The sequence below is a fragment of the Cyclopterus lumpus genome, chromosome 13, assembly GCF_009769545.1.
Source record: "Cyclopterus lumpus isolate fCycLum1 chromosome 13, fCycLum1.pri, whole genome shotgun sequence".
Classification (NCBI taxonomy): Eukaryota; Metazoa; Chordata; class Actinopteri; order Perciformes; family Cyclopteridae; genus Cyclopterus; species Cyclopterus lumpus.
This window is the reverse complement of record NC_046978.1, coordinates 6189867-6207781: the sequence shown is the minus strand read 5'-3', so window position 1 is coordinate 6207781 and position 17915 is coordinate 6189867. Positions and strand designations below refer to the sequence as shown.

General features: G+C 42.7%; 1 protein-coding gene and 2 long non-coding RNA genes across 3 annotated transcripts; 1 reads left to right on the top strand and 2 right to left on the bottom strand.

The window, feature by feature from the left end:
- Positions 1-5874: 5874 nt before the first annotated feature.
- On the bottom strand, positions 5875-11376 carry LOC117741657. Its single transcript, XR_004610755.1, has 2 exons — positions 6684-11376; positions 5875-6587 (listed from the first exon to the last, which is right to left on the bottom strand). It is a non-coding gene; the product is annotated as an uncharacterized LOC117741657 (long non-coding RNA).
- Positions 11377-11789: 413 nt separating this feature from the next.
- LOC117741292 (ras-related protein Rap-2b) lies at positions 11790-14716 on the bottom strand. Its single transcript, XM_034548240.1, has 2 exons — positions 13533-14716; positions 11790-12913 (listed from the first exon to the last, which is right to left on the bottom strand). The coding sequence occupies exon 1, from the start codon at positions 14136-14138 to the stop codon at positions 13587-13589; it is 552 nt and encodes a 183-aa protein (XP_034404131.1). The 5' UTR covers positions 14139-14716; the 3' UTR covers positions 11790-12913; positions 13533-13586.
- A 37-nt stretch (positions 14717-14753) lies between these two features.
- LOC117741293 lies at positions 14754-17126 on the top strand. The gene is made up of 3 exons (XR_004610710.1): positions 14754-15980; positions 16342-16463; positions 16583-17126. It is a non-coding gene; the product is annotated as an uncharacterized LOC117741293 (long non-coding RNA).
- The last annotated feature ends 789 nt before the right edge of the window (positions 17127-17915 follow it).

The following is a 17915-nucleotide window of genomic DNA, read 5'->3' as shown; positions in this document are numbered from 1 at the left end:
TTGTACGCCTCTTTCCATTTCTCCTCCAGCTGTGCCCTCATCCATGTTACCACGTTTGACAGTTAGCAGCCATTGTGGCACAAGATGCAGTGGGGGTGGAGGATGTGTGCCACAGGGGGGGGGGACGGTCTCCCCCCCACAATCCTAAAGAAAACACCACGTTGTTGATCGTTTACCTCGGTGTTGTGAGACACAGAGGTAAATGGTTTTATGTGATCCGCCTAATTGGGGAGAGAGAGCCTGACTAGAGGAGAAGCGTGGGAGCTTTAGAGAGCTTTGATTTCAGTGACCTTCCCTTGTCATGCAGTCTGGTTCAGGTGCAAGTCTACACAGGTATAAAACACACACAAGCAAACATAGAAAAGGTTCAGGGAAAATAGCAGTGCTTTTGCAAGTTTGGACTTCTTCTATACAATTACCATTTGCTTGCTTCATAGCCACCTCTAATTATTTTTTTTCATAAATAATTATTCATGAAAACCAGACAGAAAGCTTGCTTCGGATATGTCATCTACAGTGAATAGTCCACTATTTATTATTAGCTACATTATTGCTGCTGAATTTTCTAATCAATTCAACTTAAAAATTATGTTTGGTTTATTACAACTTCTTATGATATATATATATATATATATATATATATATATATATATATATATATATATATATATATATATATATATATATATATATATATATATATTGTCTATCCTTGCTGAGTCAAGGGCAACTGGACTAGATTCTTAAAGCAGTTTTGTCTCTCATCCAAAAGGCTTCCTCAGTTCGGTCTGATAGTTGAACTGCTCGTGTTTATTGCCACGATGAGATCAGATTGAAATAATACCCCAAACATTTGAACACAAGACATTAAGAAGGAGAAAGAGACAGAGTGAGAAAGTGCAGCTTGCTGAACTGACAAACTTCCATACGGCGGGTTGGACGTGTGGGAAGAAGCTGAGTTGACTTGTGCGTTATGGCCTGATGACTCAGGTAGGCTGGGGGCAAGATGGAAAGCTTGAGATGTAGACAAGTATAGGCAGGCGGGTTGAAAGCAAATCAGCGGAGGACGAGGAGGACGAGGACGAGGAGGAGGAAGGGGACGAGGAGGACGAGGGACGACAGCAACAGCGAGGGGAGCAGAGAGACTGACAGATGAACACAAGAAAGGCATGTTGGGTTATACAACAACAAACGTGAAGGTGTCGACTAATTACAGTGCACAATACAAGTACATAATACTGACATTGGTATAATTGTGTGTGTGTGTGTGTGTGTGTGTGTGTGTGTGTGTGTGTGTGTGTGTGTGTGTGTGTGTGTGTGTGTTGCTCTGCTGCCTTTGCGTGCGGGATTTATCTTTGCCCAGCAGGCAGTCTTATACCATATGGTCCATAGAGAAGATATTCCTCAAACAACACACATGCACACTCTCAGACACAAAGCCACGTATGCTCTCACATGAACACAGACATGTGCACATGAAGAAAAAAGAGGTGATGGAGAGAAGAAGAAGAAGAAGAAGAAGAAGAAGAAGAAGAAGAAGAAGAAGAAGAAGAAGAAGAAGAAGAGAGAGACAGAGAGTCATTGGTGAGCAAGATAGAGCCATCTGCCCACCCTGGAGCTCCACAGATCACAAACCAAATGATAATTACACAATAAGCTAATGCTGTGCTGATTAAAGCAATGCATATTATATTTGTTTATGAATATGCAAAACGTTTGTGCTAGAATCAAATCAGACCGGCGGGTAAAAGAGGAGGGGAAAGGAAAGTAAGAAAACTAAATGATAACCCCTCTGACTTCTCTTTCTTTTCCAGACAGGAAGTATGAAACACCTGAAAAGATGGCAGCATGCCCCCTGAATCTCCCTCACACAGCAGGCCCTCCAAGGGGTGCTGGCTGGAGGACCACTAAGCCCCTCTGAGCCCATATGGTCACGAGGCTTACGTACCCTGAGATGACATGAGAAGGCAAGCCCAGAGGCTGATACGAGGTGCAGGAAGAAGAAACAGAGCATTCAGAGACACCCTCTAGGAAAGGCGTCATGTGTTGCGTCATGTTTGGGTAACCATTTGTCTGGTTCAAGGCTAGAGGGGGGGGGGGCTAACTCTACAGGATGTGTGACATGCTGGAATGTGTGTGTGTGTGTGTGTGTGTATGTGTTTATCAGGGAAAATAAATAAAGAGCAATAATGACTGTGTCATATGATCCACCTGCACGGTGACACTAATGGCATTATCCCCAATGAGAGACATGCAGTGTGCCTCATGTCTCTGTGTTTTCTCCCATCCTCTTCTCCATTCCCTCTCCTCTGTCTAACACTTTCCCCTCTCCAGCACTCATCTGTTCAATCTTGCTTATTGATTTGTTTTAGATTGTTTTAGACACACTGCTGCTGCAATGATTAGTCCGATCCACCGTTTTAATTGGATGGCATCTCATTACAGATTCACGGACTCAGAGATACACAACCCAGATATCAATCAGTATTATGAGGATCAACTCGCTGTTCCAAATTGTAAGAGGATGAAGGGAAGACATTAAGATACTGAAGATGTGATGTGCCTGTTTGAGTCATTATCCTAAGAATACAGAGGGGTTTGTGGATTTTGATATGTCAGTCAGATTTGAAGACATACTGGATAATGGATTTGCTTGAGGTTTTGTGGAATCAGAACACAAATTAAAGGAGTAGCTGAATTTCTTGCCAGGAGTCATTCGAAAAAAAGGCATATATACACATATTCATATGTGTATTTATACACATATACAGTATATACTGTATATAGAGAGAGTAAATATACATATATGCATATGTGTATATACTGTATATCTTGGTAGTCAATAACATGTAACAGCTAATAAAGTAAATGAAGAAAAACACGAGTGAGAGAAGTAAGTGAAGATAGTCTCCGGCATGATCTGGGTTAGGGAGGAAAAGAAGAGTGAAAGGAAAAGGAAAAGAGCAGCACAAGGACCGACACTGAGTCACTCGGTGGGACAGGAAGTCTTAAATGGAGACACCCTTCCTTCCTGTCAGCGCACTGATCACTAACACTGGACACCATTCAGTCTCATAACCCATGACACGTGAGACAAGTATTGTGGTGGAAAGCATTGTGGTGGACAGCATTGTGCAGTTTATTCGGAGCTGTACTCAGGGCTGTGTGTTGCCCATGGTAACTTGTTTCAGTAAAACTGCAGCATCGAGTCCAAGCCTCTGGCTCCACATGAAGCCAGTCTCAGGGAACCGTAGGTTTTTTCCCACCTTCTGCTTTTGATTTCAGTGCCTGTGATGATGAAATATTGATTTCCCCGGGGTGTATACTTTATCTATTCTATTGTTTTCTGTTGGTAAAAGCCCGCTGGCAGCAGGATTAGGACACCCTGAAATCTCAGCAGCCAGACAGTAAATTTGAGCTCACCCATTGATCAGCAAATTACTTTGTAACCAAGCACAACATGCCAAAGGCAGAAAGGAACAGAGAGCTCCAGATTTACATGAAGCTCCCATCTGTTAACATGCTTTTCAATTCTCTTCTTGCCTGTAGCCCAACAAGATATTTGCATACAAGCACAAACAGACTGCAAATATAATGTTGACACCTTTAAAAAAACAGTGAGCAGGACTCTGTGTCATTTTCACAGGGAGACACTGGATAAGTTAGATCACACCACTAAGACGGTGGTCTGTTGTAATGGAGGAACATTGACAAATAGCTAAAATGCTCTCCGATTGGATCCCCTGCCATTGCTCAACTATTGTACCCAATATGGCTGGAGATGTTGGCACTGAAGTCCTATAATTGACCTTGAGTTATACCTATTTCATGTCATACCGTTCAGATCATTATTACATGCAACCCAGTGTCCTGTGATCTACTATTATGCACAAAAGGGGCCACATGCTTGTGCATGAGCATGCAGGTGACAGGCCCATGCTATTGCAGTGACAGAAAAAATGATTGCAATGCCAAAGAAAACATATAAATGCATGAGCAAAAGGCAGGGAAGAAAAGGTCTCCTAGCTTGATATTCAAAACATATTACAAGAAAAAGGAAAATGTGATTTGAAGAGAAACACTGAATATCAACAAAACTGTTTAAGTATAACTGCACCAACATATTAATGCAACATTTATGACATCAGAATGATGACTTACAATTAAAATGTCCATGGGCCATAAAGTATATACTTTTAACACTGCAAAGCAATAGTGCTGGTAGCCAAAGTGCAGCAGGATCCAGAGCCCAGTGATGTGGGTCAGTAGACTGGAGATTCCCAGTGTCACAGGAGACTTCCTCTTCCAGCTCCACACAGGATATGAGCAATTTCCTCTGAGCCTAGTATCTCTAGAATTCCCAGAAATAAATTAAAATGTAACAGGTAATTTCTGGGGCATCTACGACATGCAATAACAGTTTCATGCAGGATCATTATGCTCTTGAGTATATGAGCAATGAGAAAATGCAGGTGTAATTGCACATACACACACTACACCTTGTCAGCACAGAAACTGACACTGATTTGGCTGTAGAGGTATGCATGTTTGGTTCTGACTACTGCGTTGTCATGCTCACTTCCGACTGCAGTGTTGCTGCATGAGACAGAGACTCTGGCATTCTGGGTGTGGCTCCTGTGTAATTCTACCAACTCAACTAAGTGAACAGTCAGCAGTGCGGCACACTGATTTGTCCGTGCACGTTTTCTGTAAGGACCATATTAGGAAAATGTTTCCGGAAGGTAAATAAACGTTGGCTGTTGTGTAATTTTAGACAATAATAACTATAATACACTTTCAAGAAAAAGAAAAGAAAAGAAAAATAGATTAAAAAACAATCTCCAAATCACATTTTTACACATCGTTTAACTTTTAAGTTTGAACTTTATCCGTCTATTATACTGTGTGTATGCTGTGTGTGAACCCAGATAAGAAACCTGAAGAAAAACAACAAAAAATAGGCCACAAATTCACGACTCTCAGCATGTGTTTGCAACAAGTGGTTTGCGGTAATGGTGCAAAAAACGGCAACAGGGATGGCAGAACTAGCAGTGTGTGTTTGCCTGGTGGGAAACTGTGCGCGACGCTTCTGTGACGTAAACCTCTCGTCAAATCCCAACGTTTGATCAGTGCCCCTTGGCATCGTAAATAAATGCACAGACGGCTCCTTTACTGGCTGTATGTGACAAATCAGGCTTTTGACTAACTCCATAAATCCTCCAGGGGTTTTAGAGGGCGGTAAGAGCATGTGACATAGCATCTAGTTCATGAGAGTCTGCATAGAGCAGGGTGGTGGAAGGGTCAAACAAACACAGACCTTTTGTCCAAGAAACCAATGTTTGTGTCCTGTGCAAAACTCAAAGTTAACATTGACATTGTGTCACCTGAGTCACGTGAGATGCTAGTCACATGACTTGTTTGTCAGTCGCTAGTGACGTGAGTCGATAGGAACTGGTTGACGTAACTACATGGTTTTGTTGCCTAAACTTAACTTCCTGTGAAGATGGAAGTTTATTTTGAAAGGACACGTCGTCCAGACATGTTGAAAAGTCACTGACCAAGCGGAGGTATTTGATGAGAATGTGTTAGCGAAGTTGCCGTCGGTCGCCGTATGACTGCAGTGCAGAGTGGCAGCCACGAGCAAGCCAGTGGGGTACACACACAGAGACTCACATGCACGAGAAGGCGTGCACGACCGGGCCGGCAATACGGAAACAAAGCACAGAGAGTGACTTCATTATTCCGCTAAATCTTTACATAGCAAATAGTTGTTTGCTGTTGTATTAATGCTCTGAATCACACATAGAGAACCTTCAAAGACATCCGGTTAGGTTTAATGGTATCTGGAAAGCCACAAAGATTGTTGGAGACCAGTGGGTGTTTTACTGTGTCGACGGGCTGATTTATTGTTTTTGGTAAAGTTATGAACATGACATTTTGGCATTGTCAAGGCCATTATTCCCATATGTTGTGTTGGAGGTATCCATACTGACTATCCCTATGAACACGATGACAAACACATATATCGTCAGAACTCTTCTCAACAAGGCAGTAAGGCATCTCACACGTACTTCCTACTATACACAATGTCAGCTATTCCTTTTTTAGCGTCTGTCTCCCACAAGGTATTTTTTCTGCCCCCTAGTTGCTCAGGTTATAACAGAGATGTTGCATAACCCTGCCTCCAGAGAAAAGTGTGATGATGAATCTGGACTGAGAGACTGAACAAGATTACATAACTTGATTTGCAGTAGACAGTAACATGGTACCTATCTAAAAACAGTTCTCACAAAGTGGAACATTGCTAGAATGGAATAACATACCAAATTGAATGAAAAAGGTGTTTCCGAAATGACAGAATACAGAGAATTGATGACAACATTTAGAAGCTCAGAAGAGGAGGGGGGGAAATGATGGAATGAGAAAAATAAATGAGATTGCAAATGAGTGAGAAAGGTCACAGATGTCTCTGCCTGTTAGTCAGAATGCTCATGTTGCTGTGGTGACAGGAGGGCAACACCAGCGTGGTGGGAGGCAGTCACATGACCCAGGAGCAGACCCTGGAGGAGGATGCCACAAACCCTCTTCTACCAGATGGAAAGGAAAAGAGGGCAGGAAGATGAAGCTGATTGCAAGTTACGTGTATGTGTAAAAGTTAGTGAGTGAAGACAGATTTATTTTACCAGAAGGCCAGGGTTCAGACCCCATTGACATCAAGCATCCGGTCGTGCTATAGTGTCCATAGCACAATGCTAACTTCCACCAGGAGCCACCAAACTGAGCCTCGTAATAACTGTGGAGACTGGGGGGAGATTTGGGTATCACAAAAAGATTAGGAATGATTTAAACTCCTCAGCTAATGTGAGCTTGATAATAGTTAGATCAAAGTGTAATATCTGACCTCGAATGACAAAACACAAGGACAATAACTTGTGAGAAAATGATGTCAGGTAGATAAGCATATTTCCCACTGATGTTATTACATGAATACTCTGAAACCCACGTTCCTGCATGTGTGCAAGAATGAAAGATAAAAACCAAGTAATACCCACCGTTAAAAGTATTTGCTGTTAGGTTGTAGTTATTATTAAAGTAGCTATTTACAACTGCTCACGATGCTCCAGTGACTTCATTGGATGGTGCTCCAGATTAGCATTCTTTCTTAAAAAGAAAATATATATATATACTTTTTTTTGAAGATGTAATCCGATTTAGTAGACCAATTGTTTGATTTTTAAAGAACTTTACACACAAACTGTGTAATGGATTTAAAAATAGCAAGTTCAACCCAATCCAGATATGCCTTTGTGTTGCTGACCTCAGACGTCCTTATGGTGAGGGTGCAGAATTATTATATCCCACCAGAAAATCCCCCAGGGCATTATGACAACCAATAGTTACCAACTTCTAACTTGCCTCTTCGGTGGTTTCACCCAAACATTCCAAAATCAAACAAATCACATAGTCGGGTCCAAATTATGTTGTTTTCCTTTCTCAAAATGTGACCCAATGCATCACTTCTAAACATCTTATGAAGGCCTATGATCAAACAGGCACACAAACAAACTACAAGTATTCAAGGCCGTTCACTTCTCGTAAATCCTCAAGTAAAAGAAAAACCACACCCAAACCAGCTGAGGCCGACTGGAGAGCAAAAGCAGCCAAGTGACTGACACAGTGCCTGGCTCAGTCAGGCCAAAGGTAACATGTTAACCGAGATGTTATTGAATGCCTAATACCCTAAATTCTTGAGAATTACGTATTTAATTCTACCTCCAGAAAGATCAAATTGCACACAAATTGAATGACCTGCTTTCCACCTCCATCATAATTAAAACACTGATTTCCACTGAACTCAATTACAAATCATATCTTTAAGCATTCCTTGTCCTTGAAGAAAAGTTATTTATCCACACTGGGAACACTGCAAGCAACTAGTACTGTCTAGCTGGCTCATTTGGCGTAGTTTCCTTGTCAGATCGAGCTCTGGTGTGAACTAAGGGAACTGTGCTATGATCATCTAAAGATGAGTATAAAGAGCAGATTGACGTGCCCAGCGGGGTCCATCTTGTGACGCAGTGGGGCGGTATCTGGAGGTCCAGACAAACCCTGCACTTGCTTTCATCCGTTATCTCAGCTGCTCTCTCTTTCTCTACCTTTGTGTTTGTTCTTGGTCTCAATCAAGAAAGAAAAAAAAAAAGAAAGAAAAGAAAAGCTGGGGAACAAGGAAAAGTAATTTACAATCAGACTTGAGAGGACAACAGCCCTGAAATGAACCATAAAGTACACGTAAACAACTCCTCGTCACATCCCAACCCATTGCTCTTTCAGCTAAAGACATGTCCAGACATTACAGTTGAAGGAATGACAAGAATGAGAGGAATTCCGGGACATTCCCATCTCAACATAGTCCGCTCTGAATGAGAAGGCCACTCCGGGAATCATAGATTAGAGAAAACTGAACGAATAATCAGTCACAACCCCTTGTTATGTTTCCTCAGTCCAGTAGAAAAAATAGTTTACACCATCAAGCCCACTCTTCTAAACTATTGTGATAGACACAACTTTCTCCAGCAAAAATATATACATACATATTTGAAGACTGCTCACAATCCACCGTCAATCTTATGGCAAGATACCACTCCTAATTGCAGTATGGTCAAAGACCCATGGACTAAGTAATAACTGGGTGATAAGGAAAGGGAACCGTTTACAATAGAGGAGAGCGATGTCTCTGCTGCTTGTGTCTGGACAAAGTTTTGGTGTTGGAATGCAGCCGGAATCTAAACTGCAGTGGGTTTAAATGTGCACAATGTGAGTTAACTGCAGTGTGTGTGTGTGTATGTGTGTGTGTGTGAGAGAGAGAAAGAGAGCAAAAACAAAGCTCATTCAACCTTCGAGGGGAAGACAAATAAGGAGACAATGGTTATTTCTGTGTTGTTATGGTAATGCTACGTACAAAAAGAAATGAGTGTGAGACAAACTACTAAATGAACAATGCTGCCGCATTACAACTAAAATGCAACTGTCGAAACGCATTTATTGAATTATATGTCATGTGATGTGTCAAAGTAAACAACGTGTTGAAAAGGAGAGGCTAATAGAGTCAAAGAGATTTGTAGAGAGCACAGATACAGTACATAACCGGCACATCTGCCAAGAGAACCAGGAGAAAACCACTCTTGAACACAACAGAGCCTCAAAAATAGCATGATGACGCTGGGAGAGAAAGAGCAGTCTGTAATTCAACATGGAGCCTATATAGTGATTAAGTCCAATGTAGAAAATGCAAACACACACCACCCACTCTCACTGCCTCTGTCGCAACACTTCCTGCCAGAGCAACTGCTACCAACTGCAAAGAAAGAGCGGAGGATCAGTGCAGCAAACAACACACGTAACCCTTATCTTAATTATCTTTTTTTTAAGCATCTATATTTAGTTCATTGCAACCGAGGAAGCGAACATGTGTCCAATGCTGTAAAACCTCAACAAATATATGTACATAGCCAAAAGTAAAAACACACTTCCTGTCATGAGCAAAGAAAATATAAGTTTCTGGAAACTCAGAGGGAGATGATCAAACAGACCGACACCCTCCTCTCTTACAGTCACCATACCAGCAGTGGCTGAACTACCATAGGTCACAAGGCCACCCACCCGAGCTGCCATACCACATCCCAACCGCCCTTAACCATGGCAACCACATCACATGATCATCTCCCATGACAAGCCGGGTCATCAGTAAAACTGAACACAACTGATTTTATAAAGGCAGCGTTAAACTTCAGCTCGGTTCATGTCTAATCGCACAATCTGTAGCTAAGCCTTGGAGGAAACCTACTACCAGTTTGGGCATTACATAGATAACACAGCTGTTAACTAGCTGGGACTTGTGGTGGTTGTAAGGGAGATCTGGGAGCTAAACCACACAGACCCTTCTGCAGAGAGCACTGACACCAAATATTAGGCTGTAGTTCAGCTTTAGGTTGTGAGAAGAATACCGTCTCTCTGTGTATGCACGTGGTTGTCTACTCACACAGGCAATATCTACAAATACTATAAAAAGATTGTTGTTTACACAGTAGGGTTGGGCAATATCAGTGTTTATCATATTTCAGTTAAGCAGCTTTGTGATGATATGGATATGGACATAGTGTATTTTGATTGTAAATGAATGATTTAACGCAAACTGTAACTTAAGAAATAACATGAACACTATTGTCAAATATAATGCCCAGTTCACTGCAATATGCATATATTTACATAGGTGTTTGCATACATGTAGGTATCATTATCACAAAAAGTATTTTAAATATAAAGAAATATTGATTTCAACCATATGGCCTGGCTATAATGTACACAACCTGTTGGATGCAATGTTCCCGCTGAATTGCCCCCTCATAGAACCCTGCTCCCTGACCTCCCCGTGCCCCCCAGTCACCTGGCAGAGCCAAAGGACACATATGATACAATGTTACTCTGGCTAACAGGCAGATACCCTGGCCTACTTGGTCCCTGTGTGGCCCTGTGACACACACGCTCAGACTTATGAAGTACATAACACAAGACATATACAGTGCAACACATGTCCCGCACATATCCACCCTCAGACAGACGGAGCTCTGTATGTGAAGCTCGTCTCCCTCCGCTGTGGTCGACCAGCCAGCGGGGGGGGCGTGTCATCCTTGTTACCGGCCTCTCCAGATCTCAACGCTACACCCCCACACACCCCCACAACTGGGGCTGAAGCTCTGGGCTGAAACACGACTACACCCACGCAGTTAAAGGAGACATTTCTCTGGAGCAGCATAGCCTGGCCTCAACTATTTATGCACGTTAGATTGGTGAGCAGATAAAGGGCTTTTCATCTTGATTACATGTTGTTGGTGAATACGGATGAGGTTCATCAAAGAGACAGGAATGACAACTCTCCTCAGGTACTTAACAATTATCTTCACACAAATTCCTGCTGTTCAGGCACATTTGCATGGGCTCTGATAGCCTGACAGTAACCATGCTGAGATTAGCAGTCATGTAAACACTGCAACAGACTAACAGAGGTGAGTTACAGAACACGTGGTCTAGTTTCTTTCAGCTTGTGATTCTGTACATTCATCACAGTGGTCAGTGTTAACCACACAGAAATGGCTAGGCCACAGCAGATTTTTTTTTTTTAACTAAAAACAATCTTTGGGGCAAATGGCTTTCATGTCAACACTGCATGCAGTAAAGTTAACTTACGGTGCCCAGTGGATTTGTCAACATAAAACTCAAACTATTGTACTCCTACTACATGTAAGGACCTCATGTAAGTTTGGGTTAAGTCATGTTACTGTAAATTACACACACACACACACACACACACACACACACACACACACACACACACACACACACACACACACACACACACACACACACACACACACACACACACACACACACACACACACACACACACACACACACACACACACACACACACACACACACACACACACACACACACACACACACACACACACACACACACACACACACACACACACACACACACACACACACACACACACACACACACACACACACACACACACACACGTGAGTATTTGTAGTAATTAAGTTATTTCTGTGTATTCAAAATGTACCAAGCTGAGGATTAAGCAATGATAAACTCTAAACTGCTCACAACAACTTGGTTTAGTATCAGCAACCTGGAAATTAGTCCTTGTGGTAACACGTTGAAACAAGTGGATCGCGTCAACAAAAGAGAAAACACAGCCTGGTTTCTTTAAAAAAAAAAATGCAATTTGTATTAAAAGTCTTTTTTTTTTAAAACAGACGGACCATTGTTAAAGGGCTTGTCTGAACTTAAAACTTACAATCAGGTTAGATTCGTCAAAGATACATCATCACATTTCCTGTTAAAACAACAAAGTAAACATAAACAGAATTGGATTTAAGTGGTCTGGAAGGTAAGCGTTGTTGTTTTCACGTCGAGGGAGATTCCAGTACCTGTGCATTTCAAGAGATCGGTTTGGCCAGACTAAGTAGACATTTCAAAATGAACACCGTAGACTTCAAAAAAGGCCAATGTAAAACATACAGAAAATCGCCATTCCATTAGCAAAAAGCCTATTGTAGTTTAATTTCAGCCTCCACCCCTACAAAATTATCTAGAAGAACATTTCACTAAATTGTGGATTGCCATATAGAAGGATTCTTTTGGTGATAGATGTAGATTGGCACTAAATCTGAACGGCTGACATGTTTTGGAAAGGCACTCGACACAAGGGCGATCGGGTCCCCATGTCTCTTAAAGTTAAGGTCCTCTCTGGCACTGAAGAGAAGATAGACGAAAAAAAGTGGCACTCATCACGTTTACTCCACCAGCAGACAAGTGGTGTCATCTTAGTTTTTTGGAGAAGAAAAAAATAAAAAAGGGTTTGGAGTGTTGTGGAGCATTGCACCAACACGGATTAGGCAGAGACATCACTCAAATCTTTACCAGCCACAGACTGTGCAGTTTCTTTAACAAAATATACTCTCTCTCTCTCTGTCTCCTTATACAGAAATATCCATTCATGAGTGTCTCTAAGTGTTGCCCTCCATATGTTTTCCATTGGGGTTTAGTCCCAGTTTTGAGTACAGTTGGAACTGGTGGAGGGGGGTGTTGCTGAAACTCTGGATCTGACACGGTGTTGACATCAATGGTGGACACTGATCGTACAGCAAAGATACTCCAACCCATCAGAATTCCTGAAGAGTGGACCCCTCCCTCTGAGTCTCAGTTCCTCCTCCTCCTCCTCCTCCTCCTCTCGTCCCCCTGCAGCATTCTTCCCTGTATTTTCCTCCAAGGCCAGGGTGAGACACGAAGAAGATCTCAACAGTACACAGTTGCTGCAACACACTGCCACAAACAAGAGATAAGAAGAGTCATGAATGAACGACAACAACCTCTGACCAAAGACACAAGAAAAAGCACACTAAAATAAGGCTTGGCTCATCAGAAACCAAGTTGCTGAGCCCTGAATGAAGGCCATACAAGAACACTGGAATCTCCTGACTCCTGTTAACCTCATTCTGGAAAAACAAGAACAAAAACAAGAACAAAAAAAAAAAAGACATTTAAAATCAGAAGTTTTGTAACTTCAAACTGTAAGCGTACAAATTCAACCACTAACTTTGTAAACCCATTGAAGTCCCTCATAGCTTGCTGCTCTCGTTCTGTTAGTCAGACACTTCCCCAATCTGCTAAGCAAAACAACAGACTGCAAGTGTCTTCCTGTCTCTTACCAGTGGACATCAACTGTGTGCTTTAAGGAACGAGAACTGCCAACAACTAGATAAAAGGCTAATCTTTTACATAAAGCTGAATAATCTGTATGTACCACTGTCCACGACCATGTATACTTACTGTGGACTTGAGTGCCCAGAGAGGATGTCAATAAGGTGCACAGCAGGTACCGGTTAACATTAACATCACGCGTGTCATCGTTACGTGTCGAGTGTGTGGCGCCTCCACTTACCATTGCAAACTTAAAACCGAGCAAAGAATAACACTTGTATGGTTGTCCTCGTTGTTAAAGGATGACACATGACGAGCAGCACTGGTCGTCGCCATTTGGTGTCGAGGCATAGTTCATCTGTCGGACGATCTCCGCGAACAGTTCGTCCACCGACGTTTTGTTTTTGGCGGACGTTTCAATGAACGGGCAGTTCCACTCGTCCGCCAGCGCCTTCCCTTCGGCGGACGACACCTCGCGCTCCCCCTCCAGGTCCACTTTGTTTCCGACCAGGATCATCGGCACCCTCTCGTACCGCTTCACCCGGATGATCTGGTCCCTCATCGGTTTGATGTCCTGGAAGCTCTGCTGGTTCACCAGGCTGTAGACCAAGATGAAGCCCTGCCCGTTCTTGATGTACAGGTCTCGCATGGAGGCGAACTGCTCGGTCCCCGCCGTGTCCAGGATCTCCAGGACGGACGGAGAGGAGTCCACCTCGATCTCCTTCCTGTAGAAATCCTCTATCGTGGGGTCGTATTTCTCTATGAAGGAGCCCGTCACGAACTGGACGGTTAACGCGGATTTACCAACCCCTCCGGACCCGAGAACCACTACTTTGTACTCTCTCATGGTTCCCAAAACCAGCCGACGCTCCGCCGCGAGCCCGCTAGCCGCCCTGCTGGGTTTCAAACCGCGCACCGTCGCGTCTCCGCCAGCAGTTTTGTCCGGGCTCCGGTCGGTGGGCACGAGGCGTGGCCGTCAACTATCGCCGCTCGGGGGGTGAATACGCGTGTTTCGGACCCACACTCAGCATTTGTAATGAGGCATGTTGAAGCCAAGCCGGTTCTTGAGCGAGCTTCCCCTGTTTTCGTTCAAGTAGCCACCGGGCGCCCGTTTCTGTCTGTGAGAGTCAAGTCCAACGTAACTAAAACCGTCTACTTCCTGCGGGAGCTTTCAAAATAAACGTGCAATGGCCAAACGCGTCCTGCGAAATCAACCCAGTTAAGGTCGCGCGACGTGTTGAAAACAACCATTCGCAAACTATCTCGCGATGATTGTTGTTTTCTTGCGCCTTCTTCTCGCTAATTATCACTTTATGTAATAACTATAGCCTTCCCTCTTCAACACGGGACATTCACTTTCCGGTATAGTCCTTTCTCACTCAAACTAACTTGACGACGTGAGCTCTCTGCGCTTCCTGCCCACACTCAGCACGCAGTCTGCGTCCCACGTCACTCAATAAATACTCCGGTGTTTAGTTAAAGGTGCAGTGCGGCTGCTCTCGCACAGTCAGCGCTGCTGCCCACGAGCTATCCACGCAGACATCGCCACACCTTAGTTTCGACATCACTGATCTTTTAGCTTACTAATGCTTGACTCATGCTCACATAATTGACTGGAGAGGCCTATCTGCTGCAATATGTGCAGTCCGTTTATTGCTTAATCCCCAAACACAATGTGGGCCTTTGGGTTTCTTCATGTCTCTTAAACTTTGGGTCCATCACATTCATTTCAAAATGTTATAGGGAACCTCAAGAGTTACGATGTGTACATATCAGCAAACCGGAATGGAAGTGACTCACTTTATCCTGTGAAGCATGACCCCAAATATTACAAAATATTATAGCGTTGTTGTCATACAGTTCCCCACACTGCTTATTTTGTTTTCTTGTTGCAACCTATTAGGTTACCAGATTAATCTCAATGTCTTTGTTCATGCCATTGAGACTGTTTTCTGTCCTTAAATCAATATCTGATCCTCGTGCTGACCGACCAGGAAGGAACGTTGTTTTTTCTCCTGGTTGTTTCTCAAACTATTCTGAATCTGGAAGTTATCCCTGAATCATGAATTGTGGTGTGATCTTTAATCCATGTGGAAACCACATAGGCCTACATTTGTAATACAATGCATAATTTAAGTCATCTCATTTCTCAGTATATGTGTGCTGGGTGTGTATAAACCCATCATTACATCCTAGTGAAACTACCACTGTTTCCAATCAATGCCCGTCAGTGCAGCACAGTGATGATTAAACCACAGTCATGACCTCATCACCTCGAGGGATGGCTGGGAAAACTCTGCCGGATCAATAGCATTTTAATTCATCCACAAATCACCAACAGCAATACAACGCACACTTTTGCAGTGCGGTTAGACCCGTGAATGGGGAAGTACATGTCTGAGTCGGTGCCTCACTGTGGTTGTTGGAGCTCAAACAACACGTCATAATGTCCATATGGAGACGCTTGAGATTTCCATAAACCAACACACAGATGTAAGACACATGTGGATTAGCCCGTCATGTGTGCTTTCCAAGTGCTCTGCAGCCAGACCCCTCCCCAAATCCTGTTAACAAACAACAAGTCAAAGCCTGAAGACAAGCAGCACTCTGCCCCATGGGGAGTGAGGGGAGTGTGACACACAGCCTCGTGATGTGGATTGTCACATCTGTGAGAGTGATCACCCTGAATGTAAGAGTGTCAGAGTTTATTTTCACACATGACTGATAATTAGATAGACATGTCCCTTAATCAGTTAATGGTATCCCAAATGTGGTTAATGTATTTCAACAAAGAGCTGGATTATGGTGATGTGTGGCTTTTCACACAGTTGTCATCATGTTTCGGGTTTTTGGCTTGAATTAACATTTACTGAGAGCTATTTGATGCTGATGTTATAAAAAACGTGATCCAAGTTGTTTCATATTGGAACACATTGATGAATGCCAGACTTTGGGGTTAATGCTTTTCCATACTGCATCTTTAAATAATACTCTAATGCACATTTAAAGAGTTATTTGTCACTTGTTGTGTTACTGTCCCATTCCTGCAGCTCAGCAAGGTGTCAGGTGAAACACAAACTTAGACTTTCAGACTAAGAAGCACATTTCAATAGCAGGCCCAGGCTGATGTGGACTGCAGTGAGACTGAACCAGACTTCAAACTTGCTGCAAAGTAAGTAGAAATTTGTCTAATTAACGACTACTCTATATAAAGCCATTTGATCTATTGTTAATATCAAAATATTGCGGCTTTAATGTATATTTGTATTGCTCTTTTTCCACATGTTTCAGCTTTTCCTTGTTACAGCTCCTTATCACCTCTACCAAGGGGCCCGGACTCCTTGCCCCTGACCTAATACCACTTCCATCTCATATCATGCCCAGCATGCTCTATGAAATAGCCTGAGGACTGCCTCTGTGTAATCTACTTAGTAAGAGGTGATGGTCTACAACACATTAAGATGTGCAGCAACAGGTCTTTAATCCTCACTCTTTGTTCTGTGAGAGTGACAGTAGACTACTTAAAATGTCTGAGACCTCAGAGCTAATTAATGACAGAGACAAGTCCCACCACCTCCTGGCCTTGAATACTTGCTCTATTTTCATAGTTTGTATTTCCACTCATCCTCTGTGGCAATATGTGTGTTTTTAAATGTGAATGATTCAGATGGTGGGAGATGCCCATTCACCATTCCAGCAGCATCATAGCACGGTGTGAATAAAATGCTTTCCAAAGCCATTTTGTGATTAGACTGCGCTTTAAAAGTCACAATTATGGGCAGGAAGTGCATGGCGGCTGTAGATCTGACATTAGGGTTTTAAAGTGTTACTCATTACACAAATAAAGTAAATTAAGGGTTGTTATGTAAATTGTTTCCTGTGTTTAATCGACTCCTCTTGCCTGTGTAACCTGAGATGTTCAGCATGTTGTCTTCACACGTCCCATCATCGTGTCCATGTTTTACATCGTTTTATCAACTTCATACAGGAACTTTTCCTAAATTGCTTATAAACAATGTCTGCTAGAAAAAATACACATTATTTCTGTTTGGGGTCTCAAAAGCCCTATAGCTTTGAAACAAACACAGTGGATACTAAAAAACTATTTGTAAACAAGTAAAGCTTTAGATCCCCTGTAATTTAATTGACGACAAACATAATGTAAAATCACTATGAATCTTAACACACTCCATTTTCTATTTGGTTTGTGAATTACTTTTTGGCCTCCAAAAGCAACTCGTAAATGCATAGGCCTTAGAACACATGAAAGCTTAAGCAAACTTTTTAAAGAATATTTCATTGGCTCAATTTTGTGCACTTACTCCCTATTGAAAATAAATGTGAAAGCCCGAGATGAGTGACAGCTGTCCTGGACCAGATACAAACCAAGTCTATAACAGATGTGACTTCATGAGGATGCTGGATCAATCTGAGGGGTGGCAACAAGATGGAGAATTAGAGAATAAACAAAGTTTCTGAAGACTGGACTAGAGTTCTGCATCTGCAGTGAGGCTCTTTGTCCAGTGGAGGGCAGCAGACCTACATCCAACCTTATGAGAGCACTGGCAGTTCCTCAGATGTTGTTTTCATATCTCAGGTGTGCTCGAGACTCCACACAGAGGTG